Source organism: Lolium rigidum, chromosome 5 (genome assembly GCF_022539505.1).
Source record: "Lolium rigidum isolate FL_2022 chromosome 5, APGP_CSIRO_Lrig_0.1, whole genome shotgun sequence".
NCBI classification, from domain to species: domain Eukaryota; kingdom Viridiplantae; phylum Streptophyta; class Magnoliopsida; order Poales; family Poaceae; genus Lolium; species Lolium rigidum.
In genome coordinates this window covers 204,166,398-204,186,624 of record NC_061512.1, presented here as the reverse complement: position 1 = coordinate 204,186,624, position 20,227 = coordinate 204,166,398, and the positions used below count along the sequence as shown (strand labels likewise).

The 20,227-nt window shown below is 47.6% G+C and overlaps 1 protein-coding gene across 1 annotated transcript; it reads left to right on the top strand.

Moving 5' to 3' along the window:
- The first annotated feature begins 17,973 nt into the window (after positions 1–17,973).
- LOC124656519 (probable sarcosine oxidase) lies at positions 17,974–19,340 on the top strand. The gene has a single exon (XM_047195246.1). The coding sequence runs from the start codon at positions 18,050–18,052 to the stop codon at positions 19,256–19,258; it is 1,209 nt and encodes a 402-aa protein (XP_047051202.1). The 5' UTR covers positions 17,974–18,049; the 3' UTR covers positions 19,259–19,340.
- Positions 19,341–20,227: the final 887 nt, after the last annotated feature.

Sequence of the window (20,227 nt, the reverse complement as noted above, 5' to 3'; positions counted from 1 at the left end):
TGCTCTTATATATCACCCATTCACTTCCCTACGTATCATGTGTGCTAAGAAAGGTCTACAGCCAAAAACAGCCAAGTGGGTTAGCACGCCGGTGTATGTATTTTGAATGCAGCGCAAGCTGCAAGTGCAATGAGCAAAGCAGATAAGTGTCATGTTTGTTCAGTTTTCAGTTCTACAGTGTAGGTGGTTTAATAAAAACTGTAATTTATGCTCCTTGAACGTTAAGAAGCACCATCTTAGTTGGTCAGAGGTCGTCATCATGCGCCCACATCTTTAGATCAAAGGTTCGAACCCCGCTCTTGTGAGTATATTTTAGTTTTTTCAGCGCCAATATAGCTGAACCGGTCGGACTCAATCTCCTGTTTAGTGCTAAACCCGTTTTTTATAATATTTTTAGAATATATTAGAGATTTCGGTTCCGGTCCCATATTTTTGGTTCCATCCGTTTGGTTCCATCTATTTACCACCATTAGATCAGGGTGGATGGATGGTTATTAAAAATGCCAATCACTGTAAAACTTGTATATATCTACATGTTCCTTCGAAAAGAAAGAGGCTTGTAGAGACATTTCAAGTTGTTTATATCTTGAAAATGCATGCCGAGAGCGTGATAAACATGGCACGGATCGTCTGCAGTTTGATGCTCCTGTACCGGTATAGTAGTGCAATTCATTTACCGTCTACTTCCATCCAACGGCTGTCTCGAACTCATGTCTTCTTCTTCCCCAGTTTCTTCACGTCTTCGTGCAACAAGCAAGGCCCTCGCCGTGAAGGCATGAACCGCCATCACTATGAACCATAGCTCGCGCGCTCTGACAAGGCATAGCCATCCGGTGGCGCGGCGCATGGCACGGCAGAGCACGTCAGCGTCCACGCCAGCCGCTAGGTTGATAACAGGACTTTTTGCTGAACAACAGACAGAGCATGGCGTGCATGGCATCCATGACACTGCAGAACATCCCTTGCTATTTTGTCCCTAGTAAGCGTCTTAAGGGCATCTCCAACAGAACGACGCAAATCAGATGTTAAAATTAACCAGCTGCGTTCGTTTGCGTTGGCCCATTTACACTGAAATGGCGTCAAGCTAAGATTATTCGTTTGCGTCGGGGGCAGTCCCAGCGGGATGACACATTTCGTCCAGCGAGGCCGGCATGTTCTCTATTTTAAAGTAGAGAGAAAAAATGTTCTTCATAGTAAACACGATTGAGATATTCATATTTCTAGGTAGAATCGAAGTTTTGAAAATAGTGCAACATGTTGAAACAAATTAAACATAGAAACTGCGAAAAAATATTTCCAAACTAGCTACTTCTTCACGGAGGCGCTTCTCCTTCTCCTTCTCCTCCTTTTTTTCTCCTTCTCTTTCTCCTTTCTTCTTTCTCCTTTCTCCTTCTCCTTCTCCTTCTCTTCCTCCTCCTCCTTCTTCTTCTTCTCCTTCTCCGTCTCCACTTTGCATTTTCATCCTCTTCCATTTCCTCCTCCTCGTCCTGGCCGTCATCGGCAACGGCATCCCCCTCCCCATCCTGGGCGTCGTCGGCGACGGCCTCCCCCTCCTCCTCCTGGCCGTCCGTTGGCGAGGAGCTAGAGCTGCTCGGCGTGGAAGCTCTATCCCACCAATGGCGTCATCCCGGCGGCTTCCCCTCGCTATCGGTGTCCAATGGCAAAGATAGGTTGCTCATGGCTCAGTCGTAGAGATGAATGACGTAGGGAGGTTGGAGATCCTTGGCTCAGTCGTAGAGATGAATGACACATGGCGGTTGGAGATCCTTAGCGAAGACGCATGGGTGTAACTGAGCGGAGATTAATGGCGGCGCATATACCGAAGAGGGCTACGGTTTCTCTTCCGCGGCGATTCGCGCTTCATTCCAGCGGTTCGCACGTTGTTCGACGCGGTTGCCACTCCGGCGGTTGTCCTTCCTGCAGTTGTTGTGTTTACATTCGCGCCGGCTCGAGTCAGGGTCGCTGCCAGACGGCCCGTGGGAGAAGCGAGTGGATGCTCGACGTGACCGCGCAACATCCGTGGAGACGCAAACGTGCCGCATATTTGCCCCGCGTTTGCGTCCCCACGAACGACCTGATCACTATGCGTCATACGTGTAGACGCATTTTTTGACCGCGCCTCGGACGGCGTCGCCGTGTTGAAGATGCCCTAAGGTCGATTTACAGGCTCTTCCTCACAGTAGCCGATTCCATCGATCGACTCACCGGTCCAGCAGCTATTCGCTGCGCGCGGATGTAGAGAGGTAGTGCGGCACTGCCACCTGATGCAATTGGACGGCAGAGGAGGTTCATTACTGTATAGGTACAGTAATAACAGTACTGTAGACCATCTGTGCCCGAATACTGCATACACATCTCTACTACTTATAAAGGCACAAACTTGTGTAGGAAAATAAGATCTCAACCGTGCACATGATTTAATCTAACGGACATGGATGCTCCGTTCTCCCCACCCTTTTTCCTCAACCGCGTCAGCTTACAATGCTGCATCCCCAAATCATGGCAACGATTGCATGCATTCCTTCCTTGGTTCCTCCGGCATCCAGCACGAACTCCCTCCCCGCCGCCTGGTGCCCTCTTCCCCGCGCATGGAAGCGCTTCCCACCTCCTCTCCGGTACCTCCCCGCACCGGCGCGTCTCTGAGCTGCCGTGCTCCCTGCACCAACCGGAGCGGAGGCGCTCGCCGCCGCTACCAGAGGCGGAGGCGCTGTTGCCCCCACGCGATCCAGCGCTGAGTCCTCCACCAGTCCTCTCGCTTGCCCCTCCCATCCTAGGGTTGCCGGTGGTCAACCGCCCAACCTCCTCGCCTACAGCCGCTGTCGGCACTGCTGCTTTCCTCTTGATCTGGTGCCCACAAGGATCCTCACTACCGCTAATGGGGCACATCCGGATTCAGCGCCGCCAAGCAATTTGATTTTTCTGTATCATCACTTCCTTGAAGGTACTTGACGACGATGCAGAGACCCTACAGGTAATATCGTTTCAGGTATAGATGACGAAGGACTGTAATTGCTAACTCACTGCAGGTTTTATAACGTTTCAGGATGATGATTTGAAGTAAGCGCGGATACATGTCTTTATCATCTGAGATCTGAACATTTCGAGTTTGCACTTTCAGAGCGATTGGATACTTATTAATTGGCAAACATGACGTGTGGATAGGTACAGAGTGTGCAACTTCACCATCACTTGACTATTGGCTGATCATATTTTCATTATACCATGAGTCCATTGGCTGATGGGGATAGGTATATTCATTACTCCATGAGTTCATATTTTCATGGTCCATTGATGGACAACACTCAGATGCATATAGCGCAGTAGAGGGGCCATAAGAGTATATGTCTCATAGAGGCAAATGTTCCATGCCGGATGCATGTACAACCTGCCTATATTATGTATTTTCAAGTCGACCTCACTTTGTGTTGTTGCTTGCATCACATTTTCTAATGCTTACTTGCGCTAGATTAAATATTTTTATTATGTTTGTTTCATGAGTTCATTGTCATGCAATCTGCATCCGTTGTGCTTTCCATCACGGTTTCATACTGCCGGTAAACAAACCTGGACGGATTTTCTCCTGGCTTAGAGTACTTTTGATTTCTACGATGTGGAATACTGAAAATGCTTCATACTATCGGTAAAAGGGACTGCCTCAGTGGGACAAAAACCTGTGGACTGACAGCCAAAAGGAAGACACAAGTATACTATTTGTGACGGCTTTTAAGGTATAGAATGCTGGGTGCTTCTTTCTGTTTGAACAATTATGGAACTCGCTGCACAATGATTTTTTGCAAATTTTGTGTGCATATTTATAATAGTGGAACGTGTGAAAACGTATCAGAATTCTGATCCATGCCTAAAGGGGCGCACCCGGATTCAGCGCCACCAAGCAATTTGATTTTTCTGCATCATCGATCACTTCCTTCAAGGTAATCGATTCGTCCCCTGTGCCTCAGTTCCGTCTCATGAAAAATGTTGCAGACCCACCATTCGAGTTAGCTTAGTCTCTTTGTAGACAGTGTTGGAAGCATTGAAGTTTTTACTCATTGTTCTGAACAATAATGTGTTCTGTTCCAGTAGTATACTTCCATTGGCTGCTTTGACAAGACTCTTAATCAGCATTTAATTCATTAGGTTGCCGAAAGATTGTTACCTGGTTATTGTTTACTTTTCGGATAAAATTTTACTTTGTCATCAAAAGTGTGTAAGCATTTGGAGATTTTGAAGATGTTATTTTTTGGTGATATTAGACATTTCGTCAATTAAGATTTCAACCTGAGCGAACTGATTATTCACAGGGACACTAAAATCTTAACTTTACTGTCATATCTTCGGCGCGTTTAATATCTGATATGAAGCTCCATCACGCCAATTAGATATCCCGTTTATTTACTTTTTCCAGTTTCATACATTATGTGTCATAACTTGGAGCTATGGAATATCCAAATTTTATCACGCTAGAAGATATTTGGATCTCCTACAAACGAGTGGCTGCGTGCACCTATCATTTTGATCTACTACTATGTTTCTATCCGTCACTATTTTATTTTGCCCTTTTGGTAGGGAGTATTGATTTTTCTGGGGTTCAGGGCTTGTAATCAGAGAGGAAAGAGGAAAACTTTGGAGAATGATTGTGTATGTTGCTTGTCTGGTTTAGCTCTGCAATTTGTGTGTTTTGATTTGTTGATGCCAAGCATTCACTGAACATGTACAGTCTAAGAGCATCTCCATGGTGCACATAAAGGTTGATAAGGGACATCGATTACTGGTTCAAGCTGTGCACATCATGTTGTTAGATCAGGGGTGAGCTACCAGTCATATTTAAGGCATACCGATTTAAGCAGCGCAAATGCTCATGTGGACCGGCAAACCTGTTCAAGAAAAGGATGGTAGAGATTTTGGAGGGCAAGGTTTGTGTTTCGATAAGGACTCCTTTCATAAATGCATGATGCCATTGTATTGGCTGACATGGTTAACTTTTCTATGCAGAAAATCTCATCTTGGAACAAAATACATCTGCTGTATGACGTCTGTGTCAGGAAGACTGCTGCTTAAAATGACTTTCATCTACTGCTGCTCATATTAAGATACCTCTCTGTGGTGTGTTCTATGTTCCAAGTGTAATCAACCGCTGAGAGGCTCTTGGATGACAAAGGTAACACATTTAAAGATTGAAATTTTAGAGTACTATTATCTTCGGTTAACACTAGAAAGTCCTTTCAGTTCATTTCATGTGGTGATCCTCTGGGTGCTCTTTCAGAATGTACACTGAGTTGTTTGTTTATTTTATTTTCTCTTACAGGTAAGTGTAAGTTTTGGGATGTCCTTGGCTAAAACCCAATTCTGCAAAGTGCATTCTGGAGCAAATCAGGGCTTGGAACTTCCCTATAATACTTGTCTATTTATTATTTGCCGGCTTGGCCTCTTGTTATGTAGTTTGTGATTTCCAAGCTTCAATATTCATCTTCATTTCGTTTTTTTGTTTTACATATTATTGTGTGGTATACAAAGTAAGCTTTGGCTTCTACATTCTATTTTCCAGAAATTTCGCTAGGACTTGATGCTCCCAAATCAGGAGTTGCCGCCACCAGCAAGAACTCCGGGGCTGCTGAAGCTTGTTGCCATGCACAGGAATGTGAGAACTCAGTTTTTTTCCAAGAGGAAGAGAGATCTCGATATACAATAGTGTAGCAAAATGGGTGAAATTTGCATGTTCATTTAATGGATGACAGTTAAAAAGTTGAAGTTCAGCAATGTATCGTGTTAGCTGAGAGCCATATGTTATTTTTTGGAAAGATTGTAGAATTGATTAGTTGAGACGCGCGTGCGCGTGCATAGCTACTAGTGGTGTGTAATTTGTCTATTTTTTGTCAAACGAAATAAATCCTCATTTTCTTCCTTGTTTCCAAACTAATCTCCTGATTGCATATTTCCTTCCCAAACAGACTATATCTCTGCTTTCTTCTTTTGTCCTTGGAACCTGAGGTGAATTTTCTTTTCCTTCCCTTTTTGGTTCCTTTCCATGGGGATATGGGACAAGGGGTTTTCTTACAGGAGGGGGCTGTATAATAAATGAGATTAACGATCTTTTCCTTCTTACCTTTGTACCAAAACTTATTAATGCAAGATGTGATAGTGGATGATAAAATTATCAGCTATCTAGAATTTTATGTCCCAAGAACAAATTGCTCTTTATCGAAAAAGAACAAATTGCTGAAACTATCTACACATTTAACATTTTTTGGGTACATTATGCTTTGGGGAAAACTTCAATGGAGCAGGTGCGCCCTGCGCACCTTCACTTTTTTTCACTTTGTCTTTTTTGTATTTTCCAGATTATGTAACATTTCGCTTTGGTTTTTTGCAGGTCATTCAAAAATAAGAAATAGAATGGAGGAAAAATAGATCCGAATTTTTTTGTGCAAATTTAAATTTTAAATTATTTAAATTTCAAAATAAATTCTTGAAATACATATATAGATAATGACATAAAAAATCAAAAATATTTTTCCCAAATTCCAATTGTTATGTTTAAGTGATCTGCAAATTTTCGAGTTCAAATAATGTGTGGTGTGACAGATACAAAAATGAGAAATTGTTTGAGAGGGGAACCAAAAGAACTTGCACGAATCTTGATGCAACATAGACGGTGTGGATACGGGTGATCACCAAGCACCTGCTCTAAAAGTCCACTCTCCTCTATGCTTTGCTTCCGTGGTTTATAGGGTTATGAATTCATGTGTTTCACAACACAATACTTTCTTATGCTATTTGTTAGCTTATGAGGTGACAATAAAATTATATATTATTGCTTGTTGTCTGCAAAATCCAGTATCTTCATATTTTGATGTTGGTTGATCACATAATGCTTGAGGACCTTAGTGCTGCATTGATTCAATAGGTAATCATGCAGTCGAGCTATTAAGAATCAAGAGATATATTGTAGGCATAGTTGAACTATCACTTACATTTCCCGGTCGCGCAGGCCACTGGCTGTGTTACTAGATCAGGCTCCCTTGCTGTATTAGTTTGTATAGTATTTTCCTTTATTTTTCTCCCGTATTGCTGAATCTCCTACTGACTGATCTTTGAGTTCTAGGCACAATTGGTGTCAAAACTTAAATTGCAGCAGTACAATTAAATTTCTAGATGGTACCTACTTTCCCCTCCAAATACTATACCTGTCGAGATTTCGTTTAGGGCTATCAGTATGTTGTAGGCATAGTTGAATTATCATTATATTTCCTGTCACGCGCCACAGTGGGTTTTTTTTTTTTTGCAAGATCATCCTCCCTTTCTATGTTAGCATTCCCATAATCTGCAGGATATTTTGGAATTTGTAAACATGCACCTGCAATTCCTCATGGCAAGCATTCATCCCTTTGACTAGGTACTGATTTTTCTTAGTTATGTCAGTGGGCATTGAATTTTATGCTTTTTGTATGCGATTGTCAGTCTGTGGCTGCAACCTTTGCAAATCCAGATCACTTTGTGTTGTAGGAGATAAACTTCTGCATAATCCAAAAGGATTTGCAAATCTGAACCATGTAGTGAGTTGACATACACAATTACGTTAATTGTAGCCAAACCAGGGGCATGCCCAAGAAAACGGCGTTTACCATATCGAGTCAAATAAAGAATAGGTAACATTTGGAAATTTGTTCAAAAAGGATAAATGATTTCAATTTCTGCTACAAGTACCAACAGTGAACCTAATACTTGCATGCCAACTTGCTTTCACACTACAGAAAATTTTGTTTTTTGCGCAGATTCGGCAATAGACACTTGTGCTATGACCTTTTTTGTACACTGGGATTCTGGGAACCTTCTGATGTCATAGAACAGTCTTCGCTTTTACTCAATGCCTCTAGGAGCATTGTTAGGGAATAACATACTGAAAGCTTTGGATAACGAAGCTGAAACTGTTGAGTGGACTGTTGAATTCGGCAGCAGCTAACGCTTTCAGCCCCAAATGCCAGCAGGAGCTATGTAACTGGTGAATTATGTTGTGTCAGCTTAAGGTTGATCCCAAAACTAGATGGCATCTACAGTTCAGTGTTGTAAAAACATGTCTTCACAATTGTATCGATTTTATACTGCCGACCTCTGTACCAGAACATATTAATGCTTGATGTGATACTTGAGGACATGATTTATTCAGCTATCTGGAATTTTTCTATCCCGAGAACAGATCGCTAAATATATCTGCATATTAAACAATATTTGTGTACATCATGCTTTGCTTCCATTGTTGGTAGTTAAAAGTTAAAACAGAAAGCTTGTATAATGTATTCTTTCTGAATTGTATTATATTTTGCTTTACCTTTTCTCCACTTAAATTGCGAACTGTTTGCTAAACATTTTAATCTTAGGTTTTTTGTTTGACAAGTAAAAGTGTTACTATATCCTAAACAGTGTGCCAGCTCCTATGTCACAATTACCCCGTCTCTGATGTATTTTGCAACAGTGAGGTATACATTTTGATCTTGTGTTGGCAAACTAAATTATATCCATGAAAAGTGTACATCTTTTTACAAACCTTCTGCAACTTCTTGCAGGCCGGCTAAACCTAGAAATTCAGGCATGCCACTGAGGACTTGATGAAGCAAATGCCTATGCAAGATGCCTTTTCTGGTTTGTGATTCAACACTTTCAGTCGATCCATCTCCACTGTTGGCTGGCTGACAAGCTGGTGGTATGCATGACTGATCAGACGCACTTGACCTTCGTGAACACGGCCGGCGCTGACAGCAGAGGCATCTCCAGCGGGCAGGTGGCCGCTGCGGTGGGTACCTGACATCACCGGCAAGCTTCAGCTCCAGTCTGAGCACACTTTGATTTTTTTTTTTTGAGGGAAAAACGTGAGCTATATTGATTTTAGGTAACAGCGTTCGTACATTCACGCTCGACCAGTGCCGACACACAGGAAGGAACTGAGTCGTGCATAACACCACACACACCACGCTTACCTAGCTGGGCTAAGCCATGTGCCACACCATTGCTCACTCTCCCAATCTTGCAAATCTTCAAGTTTGATATGGTTTTCATCAGTGCCTTGGCTCCCGCAAACAAATTCCAGCAGGGCGAACGATCCACATCAGAATTTGATAGGACTTGGATCACTCTCGCACAGTCAGACTCAAGGATGGCAATCCAGTGCGGGTGTTGCGCAAGATGCCGAAGGCCTTCCAAGCATGCAACCACCTCTGCTTCTTCCGCGCTTGCACAATCAGCAACCGGCCTCCACGCCGAAAGCAGCACCCTCCCTTCATGGTTTCGCAGGACGATTCCCACGCCGGCATGACCACTGAGAGCGTCCCAGCCAGCATCAACATTGGCTTTTATACCATTCAGCGGTGGCGGTGACCAAGCAAAAACTACGGGGGTGTCCAAATTTTCAGACGATCTTGGCTCGGCGAACATAGGCATCTTCCCCTTGTCATCAGTTTGGGCATGAGATGTATTCTGTAGTGTCTCCATGTAATTCTCCAAGAAAGAAACAGAGGCTGTGATTGAGGCCTTGCCATCACCATGCACAATATTCTTGCGGTGGTGCCATGCACGCCAAAAAAAGAAACATAATCCTTGCTCTCATTTCTCTTGATGATCGACTAAGGAGCTGCAAGAACCATTCTTCGCCTGTAATGGCGAACTCAGATTCTGAGGGCAGGGTCCAGACTTGGCGCATGCCATCTCTGAGAGCTCTCGCTGGAGTGCATCTCACTACTGCATGATGTTCATCTTCTTGTTCGACCCCACACACAGAGCACCTGGGATCCACAGTATTTATGCGCCTGTGCAGACTATCCAGAACAGCTAGGGAGTTCGTCGCCAACCTCCAAGCGAAGACATGAATTTTTTGAGGCACTGGGCACTTCCAAATCAGGTTCCAAAGTGATCTTTCTCCCTCAGGAGCTATGCTGCTCTGACCGCTGCTACTCTCCAGAAGGTTTTGACGAATGCCCAGCCTATAAGCACTACGGACAGAGAACAAACCATTTTGTTCATAATTCCAAGAAACAAAGTCTTCAGTCTGTCGTGTCGGCAGTTTAATTTTCAGAACTGTTTCAGCATCATGAGGGAAGAAAATCTCTCGGACAAGGGTCGTATTCCATGATCGGGTGATTGGGTCGATCAGCTCAGAAACCCATTTACGCCTAGAACGTGTGCGCCTACCGGTAATCTTCAAAGTATCCTGTGTGAAAGTAAGAGAGGAAGAGAGGCGGTAGATTGGTTTGCCGTGCTTAGAGCATCGGCATGGCTCTGTATATATATTGCTCAATGAGCTAGGGTTACAGGTTGTTAAGATTACAACATAACTACTAACAAACATCAGAGTTATCTACTCATCATCTTCACGGTAGGATCGTCCTCGTCTTCGGTTAGGATCCTGATCGTTTAACAGCCCCTCTCGATCCGAACGTGTACTGGCTAAACACAGGCCATACTTCAATCTGTCAAAGGCATCTCGATTCAGTGCCTTTGTAAATATATCTGCCAGTTGATCCTGAGAGGAAATAAACTGAACCTTCAATCTCCCAGCTGCAACCTTCTCTCTTACAAAGTGAAAATCTATTTCTATGTGTTTCATCCTCGCATGAAACATAGGATTTGCTGTAAGAAAGGTTGCTCCAAGATTGTCGCACCATAACGTAGGCGCCTGAGCTTGAAACACTCCCAGTCCCTGAGAACTGTCTGTAGCCAAGTTACTTCAGACGTGCCATTAGCTATGGCCTTGTATTCCGCTTCTGTACTCGAGCGACTCACAGTAGGCTGCTTTCGTGAGCTCCAGGACACTAGGTTGGGTCCATAAAACACTGCATAACCACCTGTTGATCTCCGATCATCCGGACATCCAGCCCAGTCAGCGTCAGTATACACACTGAGTTCAGTTGACAGCGATCGCTGAAACTGCAGTCCGAGGTTAATAGTACCCTTCACATATCTCAGTATTCTCTTTACCGCTGACCAGTGCACATCTGTTGGGGATGCCAGGAATTGACAGACTCTATTTACAGCAAAGGAAATATCTGGTCTGGTCAGGCACAGATAGTGCAAAGCCCCTACTGTACTTCTGTAATTGAATGCCATATCCTCACCAAGAACTGTTCCAGAGAATTTGCTGAGTTTCTCCGTTGATGACATTGGAGTTCCTATATCCTTGCAGTTATACATGTTTACACGACGCAGGATATCAGACGCATACTTCACCTGAGTTAGCGCAATTCCCCCTGGTGTGCTCGTCACTTCAACTCCGAGAAAATATGACAGCTTCCCCAGATCCTTCACCGCAAATGAATCTCGCAGCTTGATCATCAAAATGTTCACAGCCCGACTACACGACCCTGTGATTATTATGTCGTCCACATAAATCAGCATATAAATGATCACCCTCTTATCATTGAACACAAAAAGAGAAGTGTCTGCCTGAGAAGGAACAAAGCCCAGCGACTGAAGTTTCGAGCTTAGCTTAGAATACCACGCCCGCGGTGACTGTTTCAGTCCATACAGCGACTTCTGAAGGCGACAGACACGATTGGGATAATTCTTGTCCACATAACCTGGAGGCTGATACATATACACCTCCTCCTAGATATCGCCGTGGAGAAACGCATTCTGCACGTCGACCTGCCGGAGCTGCCATCCTCGCGACACGGCAATAGACAGTATCAGACGGACTGTGGTTGGCTTGACAACAGGTGAGAATGTGTCAGTGTAATCAATCCCTTGACGCTGAGTAAAACCCTTGGCCACCAGTCGGGCCTTATACCGATCCACTGAACCATCTGGTTTCTGTTTGATCTTAAACACCCACTTACAGCCGACGATGTGACGGCCTGGCGGTGGATCCACGAGGCGCCAAGTGTCATTCAGACGCAAGGCACGAAATTCCTCATCCATTGCTGACTTCCAGGAGGGATCCACAAGGGCGTCGACATGTGATACCGGTTCGGCGGCGAAAGCCCTCTTCTTGGAATCATACCATATGATGCCATCAAATAGCTTTACGGGCTTCAGTGGCCGTCGAGCAGGGAGAACAGGCGTGCTATGATCAGTAGTGGGGCTCGACGACGCAGGTGCTGAGCTCGACGCAGGGGCGGAGCTGGAGGGAGGCGAACCAGGTGGAGTGTCGTGGGCCGGCCCATTAGCTGTGGGAGACGGAGTGCGCGGAGGCGAGTCGGAGTCAGCTCCTCCTGGCTCATCGTGGGGAGCCTCCTCATGATCGACGTGATCACCGTGGGGCGGTGCATGCATGGCCGCTGGATCGACGTGGTCCTCGAGTTGGATACCTGAAACAGGAGACAAAGTTGGACCATTAGTAGCATTTGCCGCATCGTCACGCATCGGTTCATCCGTATCCGGTTCTGGAAGAAGGAGATCTGTTTCGGTAGGAGGAGAAGGAGATGTAAAATCCCGAGCAAAAGGAAAAGCGTGCTCGTCGAACACCACATCCCGAGACACATATATTCGGCCAGTAGATCGATCAAGACATCGGAAACCCAGATGATTAGAGCTATAGCCTAGGAACACGCACATGCGCGACCGAAAACTGAGTTTATGATTGTTATATGGGCGCAAGTTTGGCCAACACGCGCATCCGAAAACTCGAAGAGAAGTGTAATCTACCTCCTTTTGGAAGAGTTTGGTAACGGGAGTGGAGTTATGAATCACACGACTAGGCATTCGATTTATAAGGTAGCAAGCTGTGAGCACCGCGTCATCCCAAAAACGAAGTGGAGTTGAGGATTGAGCGAGAAGTGCTAGGGTAGTTTCAATGAGGTGACGATGTTTTCGTTCTATTGCCCCATTTTGCTGATGCGTATGCGGGCAGGAGAGTCGATGAGTGATGCCAGTAGAATTAAAGTACTGGTGTAATTTCTGGTATTCCCCTCCCCAATCTGATTGAACAGATCGGATTTTTGTTCCAAGAGAAAGCTCAACTCTTTTCTGAAATTGATAAAACACATGTTCCACATCTGATTTATGTTTCAACAAATATACCCACGTGAATTTGCTAAAATCATCGAGAAAACTAACATAGTATTTGAACCCGCCAGCTGATTTAATTGCTGGACCCCATACATCCGTATGGACAAGTTCTAGAGGGGAACTGGAAACACGACTAGAGGCTGCATATGGCAGCTGGTGGAGTTTTGCCTGTTGACATGCATCACACACATGGGGCACTCCATTATTTTGCACATGGCCTAGTTTATTTGTTTGAAGAATGGCTTGGACGACGGGCGGAGCAGGGTGTCCGAGGCGGCGGTGCCACAGTTCCTTGGAGATGGCGATGGAGTGTGCTTGCGGAAGGCGTGAGTGGAGATGAGGATGTCGTGGAGGAACTGGGTATAGACCGCCGTGCGATCTACCTCGGAGCAGGGTTGCCTTCGTTTTGCGGTCCTTAACACAAAAGGATTCGGGGTGAATTTCAACAAAGCAAGAGTTATCATTGGCAAGTTTATGAGTGGAAAGTAAATTTTTGCGGATGTAAGGTGAATGAAGGACATTGTTTAGATGAAGATTGCAAATTGAACCGGATAAGCTAGATTTACCGATGTGTGAGATGGGTATATGCGTACCGTTGGCAACCTGAATTTGCTCATTGCCTCTGTAGGTCTCGTGGACGTGGAGTCGCTCCATGTCATTCGTCATGTGATCGGTCGCTCCCGAATCAAGGTACCAGTTGGGGTCGCTGGTGTAGCCGCCGTCGCTGGTGTTGGAGTAGTTGGCGGCGCGGCTGGAGGTCTCGGGCTGTATCGCGTGGTTGAAACGCGAGTAGCATCGGAGAGCGTCATGTCCGTAGACGCCACAGATCTGACAGGTCGATTTGCCTCCACGACCTCGTCCTCCACCTTGGGCGTTGCCGTCGCGCCCGTGGTTGTCGCCACGACCACCGCCGTGACCTCCTCCGTTGTAGCCGCCGCCATTGTAGCCGCCACCGTTGTAGCCGCCGTAGCGACCTCCGCCGTTGCCGCGTCCTCCATCGCCACGGCCGCGGCCTCCTCCGCCACGGCTGGAAGTTCCCACGCCCGCTGCCGCGGAAGGCGTGGTTGGCGGAGAACGGTGCGTCGTTGTGGCCGCTCGTCGTGCGACCGCCGGTCCTTGCCTCGTATGCCGTCAGATGACCGTACAGATCACTCAGGGTGAAGTCCTCGTTGGCGGCAATCACGGTCATCGACGTGGTGAAGTTTTCGTGATCTTCACCCAGGCCGGCCAAGATGTATGAGACGATCTCGTCGTCGGCGAGTGGGTTGCCGATAGTCGCCATGGTATCGGCGATCTTCTTGGTGTGGTGGAAGTACGTGGACATCGTCATGTCCCTCTTCTTGGGCTTCACGAGCGCGGTGCGAAGCTGCACGATCCGCGCCTTGGACCTGGACGCGAAGGTCCGATCGAGCGCCTCCCAGACTTGTGCCGACGTCTTCAACAGCTGGACGTCGCCGAGGACAGCAGGAGTGAGGGAGGTGAGCAAGCCGCTGAGGACCTGCTGGTCCTGCTTGCGCCATGCGGCGTACTCCGGGTTGTCGATCTGATCGGAGCTCCCGGTGGCGGCAGGGACGCGCTTTGGTGGTGCTGGATTGGAGCCATCAACGAACCCGAACAAGTCATTGCCGTAGAGGGCCGGCAGTGCCTACACTTTCCAGAGCAGGTAGTTCTCCTGGTCGAGCTTGATGGAGATGGCGGCGCTGAGCGTGGCCGCGATGTTGATCGGAGTTGTGGACGGCGAGGTGGTTGGAGCCATCGATGGTTGGAGTGTTTGGCTCTGATACCATGTGAAAGTAAGAGAGGAAGAGAGGCGGTAGATTGGTTTGCCGTGCTTAGAGCATCGGCATGGCTCTGTATATATATTGCTCAATGAGCTAGGGTTACAGGTTGTTAAGATTACAACATAACTACTAACAAACATCAGAGTTATCTACTCATCATCTTCACGGTAGGATCGTCCTCGTCTTCGATTAGGATCCTGATCGTTTAACATCCTGCCGAGGCAACCATTTATCCCACCAAATTTTAACTTGGGAGCCATCACCAATACGCCAAATAGCACCTTGCTTCAGAAGCTCGAGTCCGTGCATGATACCCTGCCATGAGGCTGACGTATTTTGAATAAAAGCGGTGTCCAAGAGGTTGCCATTTGGGTAGTACTTGGCCTTCATGATGCGAGCACACAAACTGTCCGGGTAGTGGATCAGCCGCCATGCCTGCCGAGCCAGCAATGCTTGGTTGAACACTCGCATATCACGGAACCCCATGCCTCCATGAGCCTTTGGTTTCGCCACTTTGTCCCAAGAAAGCCAGTGCATTTTGCGCCTATCATGCTCGTCCCCCCACCAAAAACCACGCACCACTTTCGTCAATTCTTCGGTGAGGCAGGTGGGAAACTTGAAGATACCCATCACATATGTAGGCAAAGCTTGAAGAACGGCCTTTATTAATACATCCTTCGCGCCGCGCGACGAGTATTTCTCCATCCAGTCATTTGCATGCTTATGGAACTTGTCCTTGGTGGCCTGGAATTTCCCTTTTTTAAGTCGTCCCTCTGGTACCGGCAAGCCGAGGTACTTCTCCTCGAAACTCTCGGTCTCATACTTTAGGATCTGCTTGATTTCAGTTTTGGCTTCAGCGGTGCATCGATCGGCATAGAGGATAGAGCACTTTCCAAGACTAATAAGCTGGCCGGTGCTTCGTTCGTATTGTTGAAGCACTGACTGTATCAACTGGGCTTTCTGGCCAGTACCTTGGAAAAATAGCAAACTATCATCGGCAAAGAGTAAATGCGACACCCCCGGTCCATGCCTGCTGATATGTAAGTCCTGTAGAGCCCCACTATCCACCTCATGCTGAATTAGTCGTGAGAGTCCATCCGCAACCAGGAGAAAAATATAGGGCGACAAAGGATCGCCTTGGCGCAATCCTCGTGTTGGTGCAAAGGTGTCCAAACTTTGTCCATTCAGGCGAATAGAATAACGTACGGTGGTCACACATTGCATCACCCACCGTATCCACGAACGATGAAAGCCCAATTTCGCCATGGCACCTTCTAAGAAACGCCAGTCCACACGATCATACGCCTTTTCCATATCCAACTTGTACGCGCAAAAACCAGCCCGGTCCCGGGAGTTACTTTGAATCGCATGAATACACTCGAAAGCAATGAGTGCGTTGTCAGTGATCATCCGTCCAGGAATAAAAGCACTCTGTGTAGGGGAAATTATGTCCTCAAGAATTGGTCGGAGACGATTAACAAGGCATTTAGAAACCACCTTGAAAAGAACGTTACAAAGGCTAATGGGGCGGAAGTCCTTTAGTTCTGTCGGGTCATTCTTCTTTGGAACCAGAACGATAGCTGTATTGTTAACATCATCAGGCATGATTCCCTCCTCAAAAAAACGTTGAACTGCCCTGATCACATCAACTTTAAGAAGACCCCAATTACGCTGAAGAAAAAGAGCAGGGAAGCCGTCCGGACCTGGTGCTTTCAAAGGCCCAATCTGAAAAAGTGCGTCGCTAATTTCTTTTTCAGTGAATGGTGCACACAATTTTGCATTCATCTCATCGGTCACACAAGCATTCATTAGGCCTAGCACAATGTCTGGCTCCAGATTATCTTCTTTGGCGTACAGGTTTTGGAAAAAGGAAGAGGCCATCTGTCCCATCTCCACGGGGTCTGTAGCCCATGACCCATCACTTCTTTTCAGCTTGCTTATACGGTTCTTCTTTTGTTGCCAGGATGCCTTCCTATGAAAATACCTAGTGTTCCGATCACCCTCCTTAAGCCACGCTACGCGAGACCGCTGCAACCACATAAGCTCCTCCCTATACAAGAGCTCATCCATATCTGATAAAATGCGTTTCCGCTCAGCTATACTTTGTTCATCTGTTCTCGACATCAGCAGAGCGAGTTGATTTCGTTGCTTCTCAAGTCTCTTCGGAACAGACCCGAAGTACTTCTTTTTCCAGTCATAAAGAGCTAACCTTCTGTGCTTATTTAATCTTAATAAGGTAGTTTGTACTAGTACTAGATACAACTATCTAGAGTCTGTTAAGTAGTAGGAATATTTCTTTTGTAAAAAATGGATCGATTGTAAAATTGGCTTAGTCATTGTCCTGCGAAGTGGGAACTACAGAAAGACAGAGTCACGAACTCCTAGCTGTATGCCTTAATTGGTTCTGGTCCTGAATGTGTTTTTTAGATAAAGGTCCCGAATGTGTTGATCATGTGCTTAATATACTTCCTTTTAGCTGCAAAAAAAAAAGCCCGGGTCGATGCAAGATGCAACTTCTTAATCATCTGCGAAATACGGGCGCCTGATGTATTGTGAAATGGTTGGTATCATTTCGATTTATCAACTCTGAAGTCTGAAGGCTCCTTCTGGTAGAATGCAGGAATGGGCTGATTCCTTTTTTAGTACTATTTCGTTTCTTGTTTTGACTAGGACATGACTATTGGAGTTTGCACTTTGGGTGAGCCTATCTGTTTTCAACCCATGTTTTCATGCGAAACATTAGCCTGAGCCTGGAGTCGAAAAAGTTTAGCATCGATGACTGGAAAAGGTTCAGTTCTTTCCTCGTAAGTTCTAGACACTTTCACCCCAGGATCATCCATTCATCCATGTTGCGTCGATTTGGTTTTATCCGATCCTACCGGTATTGTTTAGGTTGTCATATAGCAGCACGTTTTGGTTATCTCATCTGATTGTGATAGCTCGCTATTGTTCATCGAAACGTAGCGTCAGCGCTTACGACTGCCCAGACACGAGGTGTGCCCAAAACTATCTGAATCTTTTTGTCTAGGATTTCTGTCTAGGTGCAGCTAGCTGGGGTCAGATTTCGATTCAAAATTGTACTGACTTTTCTCCTTGGTTGTTGGCTCCACTCTCTCTGTCGCTCGTAAATAGTATTACTGCTTGCCAATCCTTAATAAGTAGAGCACTGACCTGCTAATTCGATCGTGCACCGGAAAGCAACATCCCAGAGCAACTGATCGAGCTAGCGTTCAAGTGTTGGCGCCATTTTTTTTCGATAAAGTAGTGTCGGCGCCATGACCGCAGAGTCTAGCTTCGACGTGATCGTGCTGGGCGCGGGCATCATGGGCAGCTGCGCGGCGCACGCGGCGGCGTCCCACGGCGCGACCGTCCTGCTCCTCGAGCGCTTCGACCTGCTGCACCACCTCGGCTCCTCCAACGGGCTGTCGCGTACCATTCGCGACGCCTACCCCAAGCCGCACTACCCGCCCATGGTCCGCCTCGCGCGCCGCCTCTGGGCCGGCGCCGAGGCGGACGCCGGCTACCGCGTGCTCACCCCGTCGGCGCACCTCTCCATCGGCCCGCGGAGCGACGCCTCGCTCCTCGCCGCCGTCAGGAACGGGGGCGGCGCGGAGGTGGACGTGGACGAGAGGTGGCCGGGCGTGTTCCGCGTCCCGGACGACGGGTGGGTGACCGCGGTGAGCGAGCTCGGCGGCGGCGTGCTCAACGCCACCAAGGCCGTCGCCATGTTCCAGGCGCTGGCCGTCAGCAAGGGCGCCGTCGTCAGGGACAACACGGAGGTTGTCGGCATCGCCAAGAATACCACCGGTGTCCGAGTGGTAACGAGCAAAGGCGAGGAGTTCCACGGCGCCAAGTGCGTCGTGACGGTCGGCGCGTGGACGAGCAAGCTGGTCAAGTCAGTCGCCGGCATGGACCTGCCCATCCAGCCGCTGCACATGCTCTCGCTCTACTGGAAGATCAAGCCGGGCCACGAGCACGAGCTCACGGCGGAGGCCGGGTTCCCGACCTTCTCGAGCCACGGCGACCCGCACGTGTACAGCACGCCCTCGCTGGAGCTCCCGGGCCTGATCAAGATCAACTACGACAGCGGGCCGCCGTGCGACCCGGACAGACGAGACTGGAGCTCTGGGGTTGACGACGCCGCCGCGCGCGTCGCGCAGTGGATCGAGGAGTTCATGCCGGGGCACGTGGAGACGGCCGGTGGGCCGGTCGTTCGGCAGTCGTGCATGTACTCCATGACTCCGGACAAGGACTTCGTGATCGACTTCCTCGGCGGGGAGTTCGGTCAGGACGTGGTGATCGGGGCCGGGTTCTCGGGCCACGGCTTCAAGATGGGGCCAGCGGTGGGGATCATCCTTGCCGAGATGGCCATCCATGGCGAGGCGAGAACCGCCGCAGAGGCCGGGGTGGAGCTCCAGCATTTCAGAATTAGCCGGTTTGAGGGCAATCCCACGGGGAACACCAACAACACCAATGAGCATTAACTAAATCGTGGCTGCTAATTCAGTGGTCATGCTTAGTGTCAGCAGCACTCACTTGTAACTTGAGCATAACTACTATACTAAAATGAACAACTTCGATTTTTCTCAGATTTTTGGGTTTTTTTGAGCCTAAGCTGTTAGCTGACACGTGTTATAGTGTGCATCGCTGCTGTTCCGTGTGTAGTTCTGGGTGTACCTTGCTCTTCTTTCTTATTTTAACTACCCTGATTTCTCATGTGGTGTTCACTTCTAGGTGTGTGTAGTATTTTCTTTTGTTGTAGGTCCCGAGTAGTTTTCATACCTTTCTCACACCGCTTTGACTGATTTTTTGTCTACTTACCGATGCTGCATGGACTTTCTAGAATAGAACTCCTACACGTCTTTCTCTCCCCATCCCATCTGGCCCAACGTTCGGCGGTGAGGATACAAATTCTAGAGCACCCACGGAGAGGAAGTGTTGGCCGGTGCATCGTCGGCTCCGCTTCGTTCATCGCCTCCTCAGCTCCTTGGTGGCCGGCGTTGTTACTTCTTCACGGGGAGCGGCAGCTGCAGCGACGGCCGGCGCGTTCGGACTCCACGGCAAGCGGCGGCGGATGGTGCTAGGTCGGCGAGGAGGAGTGGCGCGGGGTTGACGACCATGGCGGAGTGGACGAGATTGGTGATGCAGGCGGCAGGCGTGGTAGTGGCGGCGGCGCTTCGACGCTGTGTGTCTGTAGTCGTCGTAGTGGGCTAGTGGCGGTGGCGCTTCGTCAAAGCGGGTCTGCCTCCTTTCCGTTCCCTCTCAGCTCTCTTTTCATCCCATGATTTTCTCTCTCTCCTCTTTCTCCTCTGATCTCGCTCCTGATCTTCTCCATTGCCTAGAGTTCTCCCGCTTTGAGGTTGGGGGAGGAGTCCTGGTCGCTTGATTTTTGGTGCGGTTTTTGGCCCTCTTGGTGGTGCCGCTGCGGCAGGAGACAGCAACAGCAGCAGGGA

Coding starts and splice junctions, on each gene's coding strand:
- LOC124656519 (XM_047195246.1), top strand. CDS start 18,050: ATGACCGCAGAGTCTAGCTTCGACGTGATCGTGCTGGGCGCGGGCATC.